Below are 22,106 nucleotides of genomic sequence, written 5' to 3' on the forward strand. Positions count from 1 at the left end.
GTGGTACCCAGTCTAATATTTTCTTCATAATGAAATATTTTTTGATAGTTTAATCAATATTTTTGTTCTTTGACGAAGAGAAAGCTCACAAGTTTAAATAAACGTAATAGTGCCATTTCAGTAAGACCTGTCATGACATCGAAAGTATGTTTTGTTTACGACGAAAGTTTTCGATTATTTTTTTTCAGAATTAATTTTTAATTTGTTGTCATGCGGATATTTGCAGATACAAATATACAAAATTAAAGTCAAATACTTATGAAATATCAGTAGTAAGAATATTGAAATCGGTTTGCGATAATTGGACAATTATATGGTTCCTGATATAAAACGCATGCGGCTGTCAATCAAGTAATTCAGGTAAATTCAGGAAAATTTACTTTATTTATGTTTGTCTTGTAATTAATATCTGTACGTTTGAAATTATCTGGTTATTTTTTGATAATAATGTTTATTTTTCTATCTAGTATTAATGAGCTGAATATTTTTTCAGTTATTTATTTAGGGATACGCCGACTGTTTGAAATCACACACCCTCTTATAAGCGCCTTATGCTGAAATTAATTCAGCAGGCTAAAGGTTAAGAGTATATAAAGTTAACAGTCTAAGGGAGACAACTCCGTAAGGCTTAATGCCAGCTCTAATGTTAGAGTCAACTAGAGTGATGTCCCTTGAATGTAGTGTGGTGGAATAAACATGAATTGTTGTTCTGTCATTGACTAAGGTCAGTCATGGTGGATAAACGACAGAATAAATGGGGACGAGGATGGGATCCCGTTCACCAAGCCAAGGCAGTTTGGACTAAGTGTTCAGAAGGGTCTACAGATTCCTAAGACAGGGTGAATATTGATTTGAAGTTCCATGAACTGACATTCATGAAAATGGCGGGAAACCCATGTCAAATTTCTGCAAGTGTTCAAGTGACATTGCAAGTGATCTTAGGATCAGAATAAGTGAACTAAGTGTTCCAAACCACCACAATCAGCCAAACTGTGTGTTTCTGATTATAAATTCAATCCCTATCACGGTAAGGACAGTTTCTGTGACTTTTAAATGACAGTGACCTAATTTCACTGTGCCAAATCAAGAAGCAGCTCAAAATTATGGAATCTGTGTGCCTGTTCCTAAGTTCTCAGGTAGAAAAGAAGATTTTTCGCCATATGCTGAAAGGTTTGAATCAAGTATGGCAGCCAACAATGTTGTTGATCAGAAAAGAAAAATCCATGTCTTCATATCATCCATGTGAGATGAAGCTTGCTCATGATCTATTTTCCCCAGAGACAGTTAGTGATCAGAAGTTTGAAGATGTTGTAAGCCAACTCTCTTCATCTCCACCCACCTCCAAACATCATTACTGCAGGTTGTAACTTCAACAGTACTGTACAGAGGCCAGATGAAAGTATCAGTACATTTGTTGCTAATCTGAGAAGAATTTGAGAAAATTGTGATTACGGCCAAAACTTGCTGATGTGGTTGAGAGACAGATTTGTAGCAGGAGTACACAGTGAGGCAATCAGGCATAGATTATTGCAAGAGAACTATGACCTTTGACCAAGCATACCAAATAACCTTGTCAATGGAAACGGCCAACAAGGAAGCTAAAGCCATCCAAAATCAAGCACAGGTTCTGTACGCAAGTTGTCACAACCCAAGGGAAAGCAACAGCAGAAGAAAACTCCCAAGAGTAAACCCAGTAATTACAAACTATGTATCAGGTGTAACCTAGAAGATCACAAGCCTGCAGACTGTCCCTACATCACAGCAACTTGTAACAACTGATTTATTCTGGGAAGAAGAAAGAGTATAGTAAAAACAAGAAGTCAACAAACATGATTGAAATTGAGGAATCGGAGGTAACTCTGGAAGATGATGATGTTTTTGAAGAGATTTTTGTGGTTTCCTCAGTACATGAAGGAAAGACAGGTAAATGGAAGAAAACCATACTAGTCAATGACAAGCCGATGAAGTTCGAGCTAGAATCCGGTTCAGACGTCACTCTGAACAACGAAGGGGTCTACAGATCCACCTTTCCGGAGATACCACTGTCTAGAACAGCTTGCTAACTCAATGCATATTTGGGAACAGACATTCCGGTGTTGGGAAAACTGAAAGTCAGTTCCCACATAGAATCAGAGATCATGGATCTATCCATAGTGGTTGTCGAGGGAAACAGAGCTTCACTGGTAGGCAGAAACTGGCTCAAGTACATTGAACCATGGAAGAGTATGCTCTCCATCAATATTATCAATCTGGTAGAGACCACAGCTGATACACAAGATGACTTGTTGATAGAATTCTTCCAAGTGTTTGATAAGGGATTAGACCACTTGAGGGAATGTGAAGTCTCGCTAGAAGTAGAAGACCATGCTCACCCCATATTCTGCAAGGCTCACACAGTCCCACTGGCACTCCAGGAGAAGGTCAAGAAGGAAATCGACAGGATGGAGAAGGAAAACAGCATTGAACCAGTGAAATACTCACAATGGGCAACTCTGGTCGTTCCGGTACTCAAGTCATCAGGAGAAGTTCGTCTATGCGGAGACTACAAGACGACACTCACCAAGTACTTGAAGGTGGAAACTTAACCTATTCCTAATGTCGAAGAGCTACTTGCTGAACTTAATGGAGGGAAAGAATTCACCAAGCTGGACCTGAAACATGCGTACCAGCAACATCAACTGGATGAGAAGTCACGCAAGTTGACAACGATCAACGCAATGAAAGGAAAGTACCAGTTCAGAAGATTACTTTATGGTGTAAGTACGGCACCAACATTGTTGCAAAGAACAATCGAGATGATACTAAAGGTGTCATAGTCTTTGTGGAAGACATCTGCGTCACTGGAAGAAATCGAGAAGAGCAGATGTCAAACCTGAGAGCAGCCTTAAGGGTACTACAGGAAGCAGGACTCAAACTGAGCAAGAAGAAGAAGCAAGTCCAATTCCTAGGGTACATTATAGATGAGAAAGGAATCCACCCAACAAAGGAAAAGGTCACAGCAATCGAGCAAGCACCAGAACCCAAAAATGTATCTGAATTGAGGTCTTACCTCGGAATGCTGAAGTTCATGCCCAACTTAGAGAGTACAGTAGCACCCCTGTACGACCTTCTACAGAATAATCAAGAGTGGAAATGATCCAAGAAAGAACAGGAAGCCTTCAAGAAATCCAAGGAGTACTTGATGAATGAGTCTTCTAGTTCACTACAGTTTGGACAGACCACTAGTGCTCTCCTGCGATGCTTCACCCTACGGCGTAGGAGCAGTTCTACAACACAACATTGATGGAGATTAGAGACCAGTCGCATATGCGTCATGAAAGTTGAACAGCACAGAGCAGAGCTACTCACAGCTTGAGAAGGAGGGGCTTGCCATCATCTTTGGAGTGACCAAGTTCAGGCAGTACCTGCTAGGCCGAAGCTTCACTCTCGTAACTGATCATCGCCCACTGCTCCGAGTGTTCTCACGGACGAAAGAAACTCCAGTCATGGCGGTGTCAGGCATCAAGAGATGGGGACTGATTCTTGCTTCATTCGACTACAAGATAGAGTGTCGAACATCCAAGCAGAATGCACCAGCTGATGGGTTATCGAGATTGCCACAGGCACCGCCGAAAGATGAAACCACAGAGAACAACACAGAGTTGATTCTACTGGTGAAAATATTGAACGAAGAATTGCCAATCACAGCAAAACAAGTCGCAGTAGAGACCGCAAAAGAACCAGTACTGAGACGAGTTCACCTCCATATGCTGGAAGGATGGCCACAATACGTGGATGAAACAGAAGCAGAACTTCAACCATATTTCCAGAGAAGATTGGAACTAAGTGTGGAACACGGCGTGATTATCTGGGGCTCAAGGGTAATAATCCCACAGAAATTCCAATAGATGCTGTTGGAAGAACTCCATAGAGAAAATACTGGGATGGTCAGGATGAAATCAGTGGCACGATCAATCTTGTGGTGGCCAGGACTGGACCACAAGATTGAAAACAAAGTCAAACATTGCCTCGACTGCCAAGAGACAGTGAATCAACCTCCCACAGCTCCACCTACCAACTGGAAATGACCTTCATCTCCATGGTCCCGATTTCACATTGACTTCGCAGGACCATTCCAAGGACACACATTCTTAGTGGTCTTCAACGCGCACTTCAAGTGGATGGATGTCATGCCACTTCAATCAACAACGTCGACTGTCACCATCAAGCACCTGAGAAAACTATTTGCTATATTCGGGCAACCGGAACACATCGTGACTGATAATGGGGCCCAGTTTACGTCAGAATTCCAAGAGTTCCTGAGAATGAGCAACATATGTCACACTTGCACAGCACCAAAGCATCCAGCTACGAAAGGACAAGTTGAACGAGCAGTTGAATCATTCAAGACGGCGCTGAAGAAAATGAAGAATCAACCAGGTGACACCTCTGACAAGCTACAGAGATATTTGTTCTCCTACAGAACAACCCCACTTGCAGCGACAGGGAAAACCCCAGCAGAATTGCTCATGTGGCGACAACTACGACCTTCAAGAGAAAATCTGATGTCCAGCAAAGAAGCACCGACTGAGAAAGCAGCACAATTCTTCAATGCAGGTGACCCAGTATTCGTGCTGAACTTCGGAGTTCAATTTGCCCGATGGGTACTAGGAACTGTTCTAGAGAGACACGGTGACAGAAACTATCATATGTCAGTAGGGCAGCAAGTCTGGAAGAGACACATAGATCAAATCAGGTCACGTCCAGCTGATTTGATCCCAGAACTCACTAAAGGTCACAGTGACCTACCAGAAATTTCAGTGACTCTAACCCCTGCAAATCAGCAACTTGAAGTTGTTGATAAACCTACAAAACCAGCTGAACCAGCAGAGAAACCTGATGTCTCAGTAGCGGCTGCACCTGAGACAACCACAGCTCCACAGAGACAATACCCACAACGAGACCGACATCCACCGAAGAGGTTCAAAGTCTGAGGGAGACCTGTGAAAACTGACTCTAATATCTAATGTTAAAGTTCTAGTGTTAAAATTCCCACAGGAAATTTGTGTTAGGTTTACAAAAAAAAAAAAAAAATTGTCCAGAGACTTTGTAGGCTTTACATCGCTTTCAGTTAATTATTTTAAAGTTCACATTTTAGTTAATGCAAGTTCATTGTAAAATCAAGTTTTTATGTGTTAAAAACTTATCGGAGAGTGGTGTAGTGTATGGCACTTAAGAGTATATAAAGTTAATAGTCTAAGGGAGACAACTCCGTAAGACTTAATGCCAGCTCCAATGCTAGAGTAAACTAGAGTGATGTCCCTTGAATGTAGTGTGGTGGAATAAACATGGCTGCTGTTATCACATGAATTGTTCTGTCATTGACTGGATACACGACATGGGCAATCTCTGACATCAGCATGTTGACCTTATATGGTGTTATGGTGACAGTTAAATTGTTGAGCAACCTCCCACTGGGTAGAACCAGACCGTAGCATACCGAGGGCCATAAATCCGTCAGCTGTTGTTAATCTTGTCATTGCTTTGTGGCGGGTTGCTTTGGGATATTCAGTTGACAGTGTGTACGTTTGGAATGGCCAGGTGTGGGCAGAAATTGAGTTGTATGTAACAGAATTATACTTTACTTTTGTATATAACAGAAATATAGTTGACTGTTGTGTATCACAGAAATATAGCTGACTGTTGTATACCACAGAAATATCGTTGACTGTTGTGTATAACAGAAACATAGTTGACTGTTGTATATAACAGAAATATAGTTGACTGTTGTATATAACAGAAATATAGTTGACTGTTGTATATAACAGAAATATAGCTGACTGTTGTATATAACAGAAATATAGCTGACTGTTGTATATAACAGAAATATAGTTGACTGTTGTATATAACAGAAATATAGTTGACTGTTGTATATAACAGAAAATTATAGTTGACTGTTGTACATAACGGAAATATAGTTGACTGTTGTATGTAACGGAAATATAGTTGACTGTTGTAGATAAGAGAAATATAGTTGACTGTTGTGTGTAAGAGGAATATGACTGACTGTTGTAATAGAAATATAGCTGACTTTTGTGTATATTAGGAATATAGTTGACTTTTGTGTATAACAGATATATAGTAGACTGTTGTATAAACAAGAATATAGCTGACTGTTGTGTTTAACATTAATACAAACAAGTGTATGTTGCATTTGTTGGACAGTGGTACAGAGAAGCAAGCTGTGGCCAATGACTATGCAGAGAGACTGGCCATTGGCGTCAACGAGTGCCAGGTATTACTCCAACTATAGAATTATGTCAGCATTATCAATGTGATAAACCTACTATAGACCTATGTGGGCATTATCAAGGTGATACACCTACTGTAGACCTATGTGAGCGGTATCCAGGTGATACACCTACTGTAGACCTATGTGGGCATTATCAAGGTGATACACCTACTGTAGACCTATGTGGGCATTATCAAGGTGATACACCTACTGTAGACCTATGTGAGCGGTATCCAGGTGATACACCTACTGTAGACCTATGTGGGCATTATCAAGGTGATACACCTACTGTAGACCTATGTGAGCGGTATCCAGGTGATACACCTACTGTAGACCTATGTGAGCATTATCCAGGTGATACACCTACTGTAGACCTATGTGAGCGGTATCCAGGTGATACACCTACTGTAGACCTATGTGAGCGGTATCCAGGTGATACACCTACTGTAGACCTATGTGAGCGGTATCCAGGTGATAAACCTACTATAGACCTATGTGAGCGGTATCCAGGTGATACACCTACTGTAGACCTATGTGAGCGGTATCCAGGTGATACACCTACTGTAGACCTATGTGGGCATTATCAAGGTAATACACCTACTGTAGACCTATGTGAGCGGTATCCAGGTGATACACCTACTGTAGACCTATGTGAGCGGTATCCAGGTGATACACCTACTGTAGACCTATGTGAGCGTTATCCAGGTGATACACCTATAGAACTACTTTCTGTGTTGTGTCTCCAGGAAGTAGTAACTGATTATCTGTGTTGTGTTTCCAGAAAGTAGTAACTGATTATCTGTGTTGTGTTTCCAGAAAGTTATGAATGATTATCTGTGTTGTGTTTCCAGAAAGCAGTAACTGATTATCTGCGTTGTGTTTCCAGAAAGTAGTAACTGATTATCTGTGTTGTGTTTCCAGAAAGTAGTAACTGATTATCTGTGTTGTGTTTCCAGAAAGTAGTAACTGATTATCTGTGTTGTGTTTCCAGAAAGTTATGAATGATTATCTGTGTTGTGTTTCCAGAAAAAAGTAACTGATTATCTGCGTTGTGTTTCCAGAAAGTAGTAACTGATTATCTGTGTTGTGTTTCCAGAAAGTTGTAACTGATTATCTGTGTTGTGTTTCCAGAAAGTAGTAACTGATTATCTGTGTTGTGTTTCCAGAAAGTAGTAACTGATTATCTGTGTTGTGTTTCCAGAAAGTTATGAATGATTATCTGTGTTGTGTTTCCAGAAAGTAGTAACTGATTATCTGTGTTGTGTTTCCAGAAAGTAGTAACTGATTATCTGTGTTGTGTTTCCAGAAAGTTATGAATGATTATCTGTGTTGTGTTTCCAGAAAGTAGTAACTGATTATCTGCGTTGTGTTTCCAGAAAGTAGTAACTGATTATCTGTGTTGTGTTTCCAGAAAGTAGTAACTGATTATCTGTGTTGTGTTTCCAGAAAGTAGTAACTGATTATCTGTGTTGTGTTTCCAGAAAGTAGTAACTGATTATCTGTGTTGTGTTTCCAGAAAGTAGTAACTGATTATCTGTGTTGTGTTTCCAGAAAGTTATGAATGATTGTCTGTGTTGTGTTTCCAGAAAGTAGTAACTGATTATCTGTGTTGTGTTTCCAGAAAGTTGTAACTGATTATCTGTGTTGTGTTTCCAGAAAGTAGTAACTGATTATCTGTGTTGTGTTTCCAGAAAGTAGTAACTGATTATCTGTGTTGTGTTTCCAGAAAGTTATGAATGATTATGTGTGTTGTGTTTCCAGAAAGCAGTAACTGATTATCTGCGTTGTGTTTCCAGAAAGTAGTAACTGATTATCTGTGTTGTGTTTCCAGAAAGTAGTAACTGATTATCTGTGTTGTGTTTCCAGAAAGTTATGAATGATTGTCTGTGTTGTGTTTCCAGAAAGTAGTAACTGATTATCTGTGTTGTGTTTCCAGAAAGTTATGAATGATTATCTGTGTTGTGTTTCCAGAAAGTTGTCAATGATGCCTATGGCAAACTGCTGCCTATGGGGACAGTGAAACCACCTGGTCAGGGGTTCTGCACTCTGCTCAACATCAGTTTGTGCCCTGCCACTGAGTCAGAAAAGGAGGTCAGTAGCTGCTGGTTCCAGAGGTTCCATCTGGTGGCCACAGCAGGGGTCAACGCCAGGTCACCATATCTCATCTGGGGGTCACCATATCTATTCAAGGGGTCACCATATCTAATCAGGGGTTCACCATATCTCATCAAAGGGTCACCATATCTCATCAGGTTTCACCATATTTCATCAGTTGTCACAAAGCTCATCAGGGGTCACTGTATCTCATCAAGGGGTCACCATATCTCATCAGGGGACACAAATCTCATCAGGGTTCGCCATATCTCATCAAGGGGTCACCATATCTCACCACGGGTCACCTTTTCTTAATAAGGGGTCACATATCTTATCTGGGGTCACCATATCTCATTAGGAGATCACCATATATTGTCAGGGGTGACAATATTTCACCAGGAGGTTAGAATGTCTCATCAGGGGTCTCAAATCTCATCAGGGGTTCACCATATACTCATCAAGGAGTCTCCATATTTCATTAGGGGGCTAACCATGTCTCATCAAGGGGTCACCATGTGTCATCAGGGTGGTCACCATGTCTCATCAAGGGGTCACCATGTCTCATCAGGTGGTCACCATGTCATCAGGAAGACCAAGGTGTCTTGGAAACAGTCATGACAAGACCAGTATGGTAAAAGAAAGTATCATTTGGGTGCTGTGAAGTAATGTTTAATACCCATGTTGATAATATTCTATATGAATCACTCTTAAGGTATATGTATATTATGACGCCAGACAAAACCATGCTTGCTGTTGTCAAGAAATCTCACATCCTTATCTTTTATCAGTTCCAAGTGCTTGTGTACAACCCGATTGGAAGGTCAGTGACCTACAGCATACGTCTCCCAGTGGTGGGCAGCTCCTACAATGTCACTGGACCCCGTGGGGAGGCCATAGTGTCTGAGGTGAGTCACTGTACCCCATGGGGAGGCGGTAGTGTCTTAGGTCAGTCAGTAGATGGAGTGGGGAGGCCATATTGTCTAAGGTGAGTCACCAGACCCTGTAGGGAGGCTATATTGTCTGAGATGAGTCACCAGACCCTGGAGAGAGGCTATATTGTCTGAGATTAGTCACCAGACGCTGTCGGGAGGCCTTATTGCCTAAGGTGAGTCACCAGACTCTGTGGGGAGACCATATTGTCTAAGGTGAGTCACCAGACCCTTTACAGAGGCTATATTGTCTGAGATGAGTCACCAGACGCTGTGGGGAGGCCATATTGTCTAAGGTGAGTCACCAGACTCTGTGGGGAGGCCATATTGTCTAAGGTGAGTCACCAGACCCTGTGGGGAGGCCATATTGTCTAAGGTGAGTCACCAGACTCTGTGTGGAGGCCATATTGTCTAAGGTGAGTCACCAGACCCTTTAGAGAGGCTATATTGTCTGAGATGTGTCACCAGACGCTGTCGGGAGGCCATATTGTCTGAGATGAGTCACCAGACTCTGTGGGGAGACCATATTGTCTAAGGTGAGTCACAAGACCCTGTGGGGAGGCCATATTGTCTAAGGTGAGTCACCAGACTCTGTGGGGAGGCCATATTGTCTAAGGTGAGTCACCAGACCCTGTGGGGAGGCCATATTGTCTAAGGTGAGTCACCAGACTCTGTGTGGAGGCCATATTGTCTAAGGTGAGTCACCAGACCCTTTAGAGAGGCTATATTGTCTGAGATGAGTCACCAGACGCTGTCGGGAGGCCATATTGTCTGAGATGAGTCACCAGACTCTGTGGGGAGACCATATTGTCTAAGGTGAGTCACAAGACCCTGTGGGGAGGCCATATTGTCTAAGGTGAGTCACCAGACTCTGTTTGGAGGCCATATTGTCTAAGGTGAGTCACCAGACTCTGTTTGGAGGCCATATTGTCTAAGGTGAGTCACCAGACTGTGTGGAGGCCATATTGTCTAAGGTGAGTCACCAGACTCTGTTTGGAGGCCATAATGACTGAAATGAGTTGCTGAACCCAACAGGGAGAACATAATGGCTCAGGGAGTCATAATGATTATTCATAATGCAGTCCAAGTCCCATACACTGTCAGAATTTATGAAGAAGCATTTCAGATGTATTTTGGCCAAATTCCATTGATTAATTGTTGAAAAGACACCCAGGTCATACAGATGTACAGTTACAGGTACAGATGTTGCTTCAATTGTCACTATAATTGTCATGTTCACAGATACAACACGGTAGATGCTGAGTATCTGACACTATTGTTCTGATAACAATTATCCCAATAAACTGAATAGGTTTTTCTTGTGTTGCAAACACAAACATGCTAACTATTATATGATAAAAACAGTGATAGTGATATTGACTTGTGTAGTGATCTCCTTTGTCTTGTAGAGACATACGAGGTAGTCTTCCTCATGGTGTAGACACCAACTTGTGTAGCACTCTCCCTCATGGAGTAGACACCAACTTGTGTAGTGATCTCCCTCGTGGAGTAGACACCAACTTGTGTAGCGATCTCCCTCATGGAGTAGACACCAACTTGTGTAGTGATCGCCCTCATGGTATAGACACCAACTTGTGTAGTGATCTCCCTCGTGGAGTAGACACCAACTTGTGTAGTGATCTCCCTCATGGAGTAGACACCAACTTGTGTAGCAATCTCCCTCATGGAGTAGACACCAACTTGTGTAGTGATCGCCCTCATGGTATAGACACCAACTTGTGTAGCACTCTCCCTCATGGAGTACACACCAACTTGTGTAGCAATCTCCCTCGAGGAGTAGACACCAACTTGTGTAGCGATCTCCCTCGTGGTGTAGACACCAACTTGTGTAGTGATCTCCCTCATTGTATAGACACCAACTTGTGTAGTGATCTCCCTCGTGGAGTAGACACCAACTTGTGCAGTGATCTCCCTCGTGGTGTAGACACCAACTTGTGTAGTGATCTCCCTCGTGGAGTAGACACCAACTTGTGTAGCAATCTCCCACGTGGAGTAGACACCAACTTGTGTAGTGATCACCCTCATGGTATAGACACCAACTTGTGTAGCGATCTCCCTCATTGTGTAGACACCAGCTTGTGTAGCGATCTCTGTCACTGTGTAGACACCAGCTTGTGTAGCGATATCTGTCATGGTGTAGACACCAGCTTGTGTAGCGATCTCTGTCACGGTGTAGACACCAGCTTGTGTAGCGATATCTGTCATGGTGTAGACACCAGCTTGTGTAGCAATCTTCTTCGAGGTGTAAACATCAACTGAAGAAGAATCATAACAACTTGATCCCCCCCAAAAAGTTATTGAATGAAGGATATTAAAATGTTAATCAAAACCATAATTTTGTCAAGATGAGGAAATCACTGCAATCATTATGACATATAGGTTATTGTGAGAGTCTGTTTTGGGATGGTTAATGTCCTGCCTTGGGAATAAACATTGTATTTAGCAAGCCTTGGCGAGCTAAATACATAGTGTTTATTCCTAATGCGATTGAACCTGTTCGCGAAAATTGTACTGCAGTATATCATATTGTGAAGCTCAAATTGCAGTGTACTGGTTAACTGGTATTATCGCCCACCCCTACAAACCCCACTGATAGTGACAACCATTTCACTAATATTTATTCTCAATTATCCCAGTTTTCCCTAATTTTAGAATCTCTGTGAAATTCTTTAGAGTGAATAGACGTAAATAAACTGATTATTTTGAGCCATTGTTACAATAAGGTAACAGAATGTCATCACTCTTGTGTTGGTAGGTGTACGCCATCTCGGAGGACACCTTCCGCATCCCAGAGAGGAAGGGTGCTGCTGCTACTAATGAACTGGTGTTCCATGTAACACTTCCAGCTCTGGGCTTCAACACCTATTTTGTATCTTTGAACAGTGGTACAATAACATATCTGACTGCTTTACCCCTAGTAACATACCATGTCTGTCTGTTTTACCCCTTGTTAGATACCATATCTGTCTACTGTACCGCATGTAAAATACCGTGTCTGTCTGTTTTGCCCCTTGTAAGATACCATATCTGTCTACTTTACCCCCTGTAAGATACCATATCTGTCTGCTTTACCCCATGTAACATACCATGTCTGCATTCTTTACCCCTTGCAAAATACCATGTCTGTTTGCTTTACCCCTTGCAAGATACCATGTTTCCCTGCTTTATACCATATACCATGCCATATCTGTCTGCTTTACCCCATGTTACATACCATGTCTGTCTCCTATACCCCTTGTAAGATACCACATCTGTCTCCTTTACCCCTTGTAAGATACCACATCTGTCTCCTTTACCCCTTGTAAGATACCACATCTGTCTGCTTTACCCCTTGTAAGATACCACATCTGTCTCCTTTACCCCTTGTAAGATACCACATCTGTCTGCTTTACCCCTTGTAAGATACCATATCTGTCTACTTTACCCCCTGTAAGATACCATATCTGTCTGCTTTACCCCATGTAACATACCATGTCTGCATTCTTTACCCCTTGCAAAATACCATGTCTGTTTGCTTTACCCCTTGCAAGATACCATGTTTCCCTGCTTTATACCATATACCATGCCATATCTGTCTGCTTTACCCCATGTTACATACCATGTCTGTCTCCTTTACCCCTTGTAAGATACCACATCTGTCTCCTTTACCCCTTGTAAGATACCACATCTGTCTGCTTTACCCCTTGTAAGATACCACATCTGTCTGCTTTACCCCTTGTAAGATACCACATCTGTCTCCTTTACCCCTTGTAAGATACCACATCTGTCTGCTTTACCCCTTGTAAGATTTTATGTCTGCTTTATCCCTTGTGATATATCACGTCTGTCTACTTGACCCCTTGTAAGATATCATGTCTGTCTGCTTTACCACTCGTAAGATGCCATGTCTCTCAGCTTTACCTTGTGTAACATACCATGTCTGTCTGCTTTACCCAGTGTTACATCTTGTAACTTACTATGGCTGTCTACAACCATACAACACTTGCTCTTCCCTTTCAGGTGCTGTGAGCCAGGTGCCACCAAGGAGGTCATTTACCACAGGTGCTGATGCAACTATTGGGAATCAGGTGGGTGAAATATTGTGAAACCTGCAATACCCTCTACACCAGATGACTCCTGGTTTTTAGTGCATCAGTTGATGTGTGTCTGAATATTTTGTGATATGAGCTTTGTACACTCTGCTTAGTACTGGTATGTCAGTCCTCATGTTTATGCTTTTATGAGACTAGATTAATGCCTGAGGAAAGTCTGGTTATAATATCATTGTGATTTACTTCATTCTTTGTATATGTATATTTGTGTCTGTGTTTGTGTGTGTGTGTGTGTGTGTGTGTTTCAGTTCATCTGCTGATGGGTGTGTGTTTCAGTACATCAGGTGATGGGTGTGCGTTTCTGTACATCAGCTGGTGTTTCAGTATGTATTCAGTACATCAGCTGCTCAATGTGTGTTTAGACTACATCAGCTGATCAGTGTGTGTTTCGTACATCAGCAGGTCAGTGTATGTTTTAGTACATCAGCTGATGGGTGTGTGTTCAGTACATCATCTGGTCAATGTGTGTTTAAGTACATCAGCTGATGGGTGTGTGTTCACTACATCATCTGGTCAGTGTGTGTTCAGTACATCAGCAGGCCAGTGTGTGTTTCAGTACATCAACTGATGGGTATGTGTTCAGTAGATCATCTGGTCAGTGTGTGTTTCAGTACATCATCTGGTTAGTGTGTGTTCAGTGCATCAGCAGGCCAGTGTGTGCTCAGTACATCATCAGTCCAGTGTGTGTTCAGTACATCATGAGGCCGGTGTATGTTTCAGTACATCAGCTTGTCAGTGTGTGTTCAGTACATCATCTGGTCAGTGTATGTTCAATACATCATCTGGTCAGTGTGTGTTCAGTACATCATCTGGTCAGTGTGTGTTTTAGTACATCATCTAGTCAATGTGTGTTTCAGTACATCAGCTGATGGGTGTGTGTTCACTACATCATCTGGTCAGTGTGTGTTCAGTACATCATCTGGTTAATGTGTGTATCAGTACATCATCTGGTCAGTGTGTGTTTTAGTACATCATCTGGTCAGTGTGTGTTCAGTAACTCAGCAGGTCAGCGTGCGTTCACTACATCTTCTGGTCAGTGTGTGTTCAGTACATCAGCAGGCCAGTGTGTGTTTCAGTACATCAACTGATGGGTATGTGTTCAGTAGATCATCTGGTCAGTGTGTGTTTCAGTACATCATCTGGTTAGTGTGTGTTCAGTGCATCAGCAGGCCAGTGTGTGTTCAGTACATCATCAGTCCAGTGTGTGTTCAGTACATCATGAGGCCAGTGTATGTTTCAGTACATCAGCTTGTCAGTGTGTGTACAGTACATCATCTGGTCAGTGTGTGTTCAGTACATCATCTGGTCAGTGTGTGTTCACTACATCATCTGGTCAGTGTGTGTTCAGTACATCAGCAGGTCAGTGTGTGTTCAGTACCTCAGCAGGTCAGTGTGTGTTCAGTACATCATCTGGTCAGTGTGTGTTCACTACATCATGAGGCCAGTGTATGTTTCAGTACCTCAGCAGGTCAGTGTGTGTTCACTACATCATCTGGTCAGTGTGTGTTCAGTACATCATCTGGTCAGTGTGTGTTCAGTACCTCAGCAGGTCAGTGTGTGATCACTACATCATCTGGTCAGTGTGTGTTCAGTACATCATCTGGTCAGTGTGTGTTTTAGTACATCATCTGGTCAGTGTGTGTTCAGTACCTCAGCAGGCCAGTGTGCGTTCACTACATCATCTGGTCAGTGTGTGTTCAGTACATCATCTGGTTAATGTGTGTATCAGTACATCATCTGATCAGTGTGTGTTCAGTACATTTTCTGGTCAGTGTATGTTTCAGTACTTGAGGTAAGTGTGTGTTTTAGTACATCAGCAGGTCAGTGTGTGTTCAGTACCTCAGCAGGTCAGTGTGTGTTCACTACATCATCTGATGGGTGTGTGTTCAGTACAGCGTCTGGTCAGAGTGTGTTTTAGTACATCAGCTGGTCAGTGTGTGTTTCGTACATCAGCAGGTCAGTGTATGTTTTAGTACATCAGCTGATGGGTGTGTGTTCAGTACATCATCTGGTCAATGTGTGTATCAGTACATCATCTGGTCAGTGTGTGTTTAAGTACATCAGCTGATGGGTGTGTGTTCAGTACATCATCTGGTCAGTGTGTGTTCAGTAGATCATCTGGTCAGTGTGTGTTTCAGTACATCAGCTGATGGTTGTGTGTTTCAGTATATCAGCTTGACCTTTGATGGGGCCTCTGGACAGCTAAAGTCTATGAGGAACCTGCAGAAGAACCTGGACATCAGTCTGACTCAGAGCTTGATGTTCTATCCAGGCTATGCTGGCAACAATAGTGGTGACATGAACCAGGCCTCTGGCGCCTACATCTTCCGACCAAACGCAACTTCTCCCACCAACATCATCAGCGGTGTTCAGCTGTCCTCGAGTAGTTACATCCGAGAGGTGAGACATTTGACGAAGGATGAAGGCAGAACATCTGTAGTGAAGAGTGCATGTCTGTAATGGAGAATGAGTAATCTGCCAAAACTTTCAGCAAAATAACTGTTCACCAGCTGTTACAGTCTGTAACTGTGTCTTGTTATCAACAGATTTTTCCTGAAAAGCCATTGAGAAAAGTATTCAGACTGAAGAAAGGATGTCAAGATTAAAGTATGAATATAGCTGATATTGATGGAATAATGACTTGCCTTTCAGGGAAGACTTGTGCAGGAGGTCTACCAGCAGTTTGCACCATGGGCTACACAGGTGATTCGAGTGTACGAAAACGAGCAGTATGCTGAATTCCAGTGGACTGTTGGCCCAATCCCACTTGATGACAAGATTGGAAAGGAGGTGATCACTAGATACACCACCAACCTTGCCTCTCAGGGCCGCTTCTTCACTGACGCCAATGGCAGGGAGGTGTTGGAGAGACAGCGCAACCATCGTGACACCTGGGACCTGAATGTAACAGAACCTGTTTCTCAGAACTACTACCCTGTCAACAGCAGGATCTACCTTCAAGACACCAGCAGGAACCTGCAGTTCACTGTCCTCAATGACCGATCCGAGGGTGGCAGCAGTGTGGGCGATGGCTCCCTGGAACTGATGCTGCATCGCCGCCTGGTGAAGGATGACTCTCGTGGTGTGGGAGAACCCTTGAATGAGACAGGGTCTGATGGGAAGGGTTTGATTGTCCGAGGCTACAACTACGTGTTCCTGGACACCATCGCAGACTCAGCCAGACTACACCGTGACCTTGGGGAAAGACTCTTCATGGCACCAGCATTGTCCTTCACTAATGTACAAATGAAATATGCTGACTGGAGCAAGAACTTCAGAACAAATGTAAGAATGTATTTAGTGTAGAGGTTTTGAGTGCGTATCATACATGATTGTGCTCCTGGAAACATCCTAACCTGCAAGTACGATATCCGCAAACACTCATCTACTCACGCGTAATTTGGATAAAAGGTGTATAAAATGTAGATTGGTCTAAACTACTATTTCAGTGGTCTGGACTAAAGCGTGAGTTACCGGCCAATGTCCACCTGCTGACCCTGGAGCAATACGCAGGATCTGGCCCCGCCCCCTCAACCATGCAGCCCTACCTGCTGAGACTGGAACACTTCTATGAGAAGGAAGAAGATGCTGTCCTCTCTTCCCCAGTTACAGTATCACTGAAGGTTACCAAACTGTCTGCTTGTGCTTCATTGTGTTCTTGTGTTTATGGAGGTGTTAATGTGTGAACGGTCGCAAACCAATCTGTCAGATTTCTGATTTTAGTGCAGTAAAGTGCATTTGATGGATGGGCACTGTGATCGGTTGCTATTAATTAGTTATCAACACTCTAGATGGATTGAATCTTTTCAGTTTTGTACTATTGTACTATTATCTGTGCCTGCTCATGATATAATGAGAAATTGATGCATTATATATATGTTTGGGCTCTCTTTATTTTTTTACTTTTGTACAAAATTTAAATTGATGTATTAAATAAAATGCATTCATAAGGAGAAATGTACTCATGGTAATAATATCTATATCTGCATTCAATAAATAAAATGTTATTTCATCCACACAAATTTTTAACTTACCTTACCATAGGTCTTATGCATATTACCTCAAGCTTCGCTAGAAGAGATCAGACAGTCGTTGATTCGCCATTCCCTAGATGGCTACCTCATGTAATCTACGAATGTAGTCACGGAAATGACGTAATCACCCTACTCGCGCAAGCGCGAACAATCCAAAAATCACTTTTACTTCTAGCGTTCATCTGTTCGGACGTGTTTGGTTCGCTTAATTTACCTACTTTGTGGTTCAATAAAGTTGTTTCCTCACGGGTAGGTATGGTTTGTATCCCTTAGGTGTGCGTGTTAAGGTAAGTAATCATTTAACTGCACTTCCTTTGCTACCTCGTGTTGTTTCTATTTATTCTCTCACTTTGGGGTGGGTTCGCCCGCGTCGTGTGTGAGTGCGGCATGGCGTCTGTGGGGGTATTATATCTTGCTGGTTTTTCTTCCTCCATGTGATTTTCCATGTCGATTAGTATTTTTGCCCATGTTTCACTGCATTTATATGTTTTTTCGTACCACGTTGCGATGTACGCAGACAGCCTTTCTGGTTGTTTGCCCTTCGCTGTCACGAGCTTACGGGCGTGCCTACTTTATGGTAGGGGTGCGTTGGTGTTGCATTTCTGGTATAGGGGTGTTTTTTCTACGCATTGTTATGTCTTGTTTTGTTGCAGTTAATTGTGTATGTCTAGCCAGTTTTGCACTATCTGCTAGGGGCAGCAATCGGCGAAGTTCCCCACCCTTGGTGCCCGGATTGTGCGTCGCTAGCCTGCTCTTTTGACGGACGCTGGCAGTACTGTGAGGCATTATTGGTGGCGGATTTGAAGACTTTATTGCGGCTAAGAGGAAGCATTTTGCACTGCGGAAAAGAAGGATGTCGTCTCCAGCCTCGTCGTTGGGATTTCTGCCGGACGACCCTGACTTACAACTGCCTTCAGCGACTGTGCCGGCGCCTGGGATGGAGCGTTCGTCCGTGACGCCTGTATGTTTGTCCCCGGAACCACCTTGCTCGGATTCCAGCGTGGATGTTTTCATCCAGATGCCTTGTCTCATCCGGAAGTCCAGAGGTTCCTGCGCTCCCTCCTGACGCCCGGTGCAGCTGCGATGCCAGCGTCTATCCCGACACCAGCGCCTGTGCTTACGCCAGTGCCTATGCCTACGCCAGCGCGTATGCCTACGTCAGCGCCTAACCTGACACCAGCGTCTATGTCTACACCATTGCCTGTGCTTACGCCAGCACCTATGCCTGCACCAGCGCCTATGCCTACGCCAGCGCCTATACTTACGCCAGCGCCTGTGCTTACGCCAGCGCCCGTGCTTACGCCAGCGCCCATGCCTACGTCAGCGCCTATCCCGACGTCAGCGCCTATCCCGACACCAGCGCCTATCCCGACACCAGCGCCTATGTCACAGCCGGACCCTGCGCCAGCGCCAGCGCCTGCGCCTGCGTCTGCGCCTTACCGTATACCCAGGGTGTTGCATACGTTGTCCAGGGAAGAGGTTTTGCACGACAGTTGGATGAAGGGCGTGCTCTCGGCGCAGATCACGCTCCAGGTTCCCTGGGAGTCGGCGATCCTGTACCCTCCATAGTAGTCTTTGTCGGCGCTCTCGGTCAAGCTCACAGTCCCCGCGTCGCCCTTTAAATGAGGACTCTCGCTTTACTACCAGGTGAAGACGTTGCTTGCGCTCCCAGTCCATATCACCTCGGCGCTCCTCAAGATCTCGGCGTTTGCGGTCGCCGGAACCACCTTGGATTCCGTCCAAGGAATCTGCTGCTGATGCATCGACTTCGTCTTCTACACTGCGGCGTGATTTGAATTCCATGTCCTAGGAGGACCTGGAGGAACAGGTTTTTTGCCCGGACTGCGACGAGGAGGCAGGAGGCGACGGCAATGGTGATGGCACTTAACTACCCTTATCAGTCGTCTTTGAGTGGACTGCTGACAGTTTACCGGACTGCCCTTCACCTTCAGCTGATTCCAGCAACCTTGCAGCGATTCATTTATCGCCGGAGCTACTCATCCCGCCTCACCCTATGGTGGCAGACACCGTGGCTGTATTAGATGCGGTCTTTACGAAATTGTCATCTAATCCGAATTTCAAAGCGGGTAAGTCCAGGAAGTCAGATTACAAGATACACAGCCTTGGTTTTCGTGCACAGCGTGGCTGTCCTGGATGAATCTTCTGTTATTGGGCTCCTCGCAGCTCTCTTACAGAGTGCATGATTCTAAGTGGGTAACCATGGAGACTGAATTCAAGCGGATGCTTAAACCGTTGTCTGCGCTGGCATCAGCTACCTCGGCAGCGGCAAGGTACATCCACCTGAAAAGCAATTGTCTACAGCAGTTTCAAGCGGCGGAAGGGTTTTCGCGTGCTTTTCTCATTTACACATGTGCTCACCAAACAGCATGGTTACAGTCAAGCCTACAGGCTAGCAGGGTATCACCATTTACAAGATTTCATTATGATCAGTTTTTTGCTACATCGGTGACATCACGTCTACATTTGGATTGGTCCCCACGAGACAACACCCTGCAAAGGATCCCAGGGACGTTACATCTACTATCTGATTGGTCATCGAGGGACAACGCCCTGCGCAGAATGTGTTGTTATTATTCTAGTGTTAGGAAGTTGTCTGCAGTGACTTACAGTCATTTTATGATGGAAAGATGTCGTTTACACTCTAGACTAGCAGTCTACAGCAGCATTGGATTTCTCTTGTCGGCATAGAGATCCTTTAACAGTAGTCAGAACGCTGCCTGTCAGGATTCGTGCATCGATGCATTGCAGTTTCTGATCGAACAGACAGCCAGCTATAAATAGACTTCATTGAAATGTCAACACATTCATAATGAACAGCGTGGTCGTTCTGAAGTCGAAGAATGACGCATCCTTCACGGCATACAAGCTTATCTTGAGAGCGGTGGACTTCATTATCACGCTGTTAAGTCAGCTTGGATGACTTGAGAATCTAACTCCGCGGGATTTGATTCATCACATCGCCGTCCCAGGTTCGTGGGTCGAAGTTCAAGGCAATGTTATAAACAAGCTGTACTGTGTCCGTTATCACTATGCCAGTGATAATGTCTATTCGATTTGCTCGCGTCACGTTAGGATATGATCATACGTAGACGTCTACTATTACGTCTATCACAGTGGTTTCTGGATCATGATTTCAAGATAGGTTTACGACACTGGACGTCTTGACACCAAACCTGTGGTAGACTCGCTGGTCAATGTGTGCGTAGGAAGTTACATATTAGAGCCGCCATTCAACAACCATCTTTAGGTAGACACGTCTCTCCAAGGATTGAGTGCCTATCTAGTCAAGGAGGATTGCCTATCTAGTCAAGGAGGTTGCAGCAGGATTCTGGAAGAGTGGAGATCTATCTCTTCACATCACCTAGTTGAAGATGAAAGCGGTGATGCATGTCTATCATTGGTTGACAGCACCGAGAGACTAGCTACTGATGATCCTTACGGACAACTCTATAGTAGCCTCCGAGGTAATCAAGGGTCAAGGAGGCCTCGACCTCTACTACACTTCTAGTCGTTTCTACCCTTCGACGTGGTTGAGTCTGATCCGCCACGGTTTCATCTTTGCGCCTGGACCATTTGTGAAAGTCTTGAGGGCCAAGGGGTACTCATCTCAAGTGGCAAAGTTAATCACCCGGGAGCACAGGACTTCCACTCAGTTACTTTATGGACCTGCAGACGTGGGCGATCGATGCAATGTCCCTGTCGTGGGAAGGTCTGGACGCTTACACGTTTCCACCACCAGCCCTTCTCTCAGAAGTGGTCGCCACGGTCAAGCAGACTCAGAACCTGCGACTGCTTTTGGTCGCGCCTTGGTGACCAGCCAGGCCATGGTTCCCCGACCTGCGTCGTCTCGCCAGCAGAGAGTCGTACCAGCTTCCAGATTAGTTACGTCTGCTTCGACATCCGCACTGTCGGCAGCTACATCCGGACCCGCTGAGATTTCATCTTCACGGTTGGGTCATCTGTAGAAGGCATTGAGAGTTAAGGGCTACTCCTCGTGCGCGGCAAGCGTCCTAGCTTGTGCGCATCGTACGTCCGCTAGGTCCTTATATGACGACAAGTGACACTCATTCGAGAGTTTTTGTGCTCAAGGCCGCAAGATCCTATGACAGCTTCTCCACAGTTTTTAGCGAACTTCCTCCTGTTCCTGCATAACTGCAAGCATCTTAGATGCAGTACCTTGGGGACTTATCTGTTGGCTTTGAACTCCTCCTTGGCGATTAAAGCGGATAAACAGATTTCCAAGGTACCAGAGCTTACTGCGCTACTCAAGGCCTTCAAATTGGAGGACCAGAAAGTTAAACTTCATCCTCCAGCTTGGGACCTCAACATCGTCCTACAACATCTTAGAGACCTCCGTATGAGCCTTTAGAGGAAGCCTCTAACATGAATTTGTCTAAAAAGACGGTCTTCATTCTAGAGTTGGCTACCGCGGCTAGAGTTAGTGAAATTCATGCCCTGGACGTCACACAGGTTCGCTTCGAGCAGTTGAGGCATGGACGAGCCCACTTGGGTCTCCTCTGGGCCAAGAATCAGCTCCCAGGACAGCCAGACAGGCTGTTCTCCGTTCCTCCTTCATCTTCAGTCTTGGGACAACATGACTTAGAGGAGGTGACTGTTCATCACACTTTCGACTACCTGCAAGGGG

General features: G+C 44.2%; 1 protein-coding gene across 2 annotated transcripts in view; it reads left to right on the top strand.

Annotated features, from left to right (window-relative positions):
* Positions 1-22,106, top strand: part of LOC137283439 (lysosomal alpha-mannosidase-like) — a 76,379-nt gene that overhangs the window by 39,013 nt on the left and 15,260 nt on the right. For both annotated transcript variants that reach the window (XM_067814928.1, XM_067814929.1), the window contains exons 12-19: positions 6,205-6,274; positions 8,243-8,362; positions 9,154-9,270; positions 12,071-12,200; positions 13,315-13,382; positions 15,573-15,806; positions 16,059-16,691; positions 16,856-17,029. In XM_067814928.1, the coding sequence (XP_067671029.1) occupies positions 6,205-6,274; positions 8,243-8,362; positions 9,154-9,270; positions 12,071-12,200; positions 13,315-13,382; positions 15,573-15,806; positions 16,059-16,691; positions 16,856-17,029 (1,546 nt within the window). The remainder of the gene's footprint in view (positions 1-6,204; positions 6,275-8,242; positions 8,363-9,153; positions 9,271-12,070; positions 12,201-13,314; positions 13,383-15,572; positions 15,807-16,058; positions 16,692-16,855; positions 17,030-22,106) is intronic.

Source organism: Haliotis asinina, chromosome 5 (genome assembly GCF_037392515.1).
Source record: "Haliotis asinina isolate JCU_RB_2024 chromosome 5, JCU_Hal_asi_v2, whole genome shotgun sequence".
Taxonomy (NCBI): domain Eukaryota; kingdom Metazoa; phylum Mollusca; class Gastropoda; order Lepetellida; family Haliotidae; genus Haliotis; species Haliotis asinina.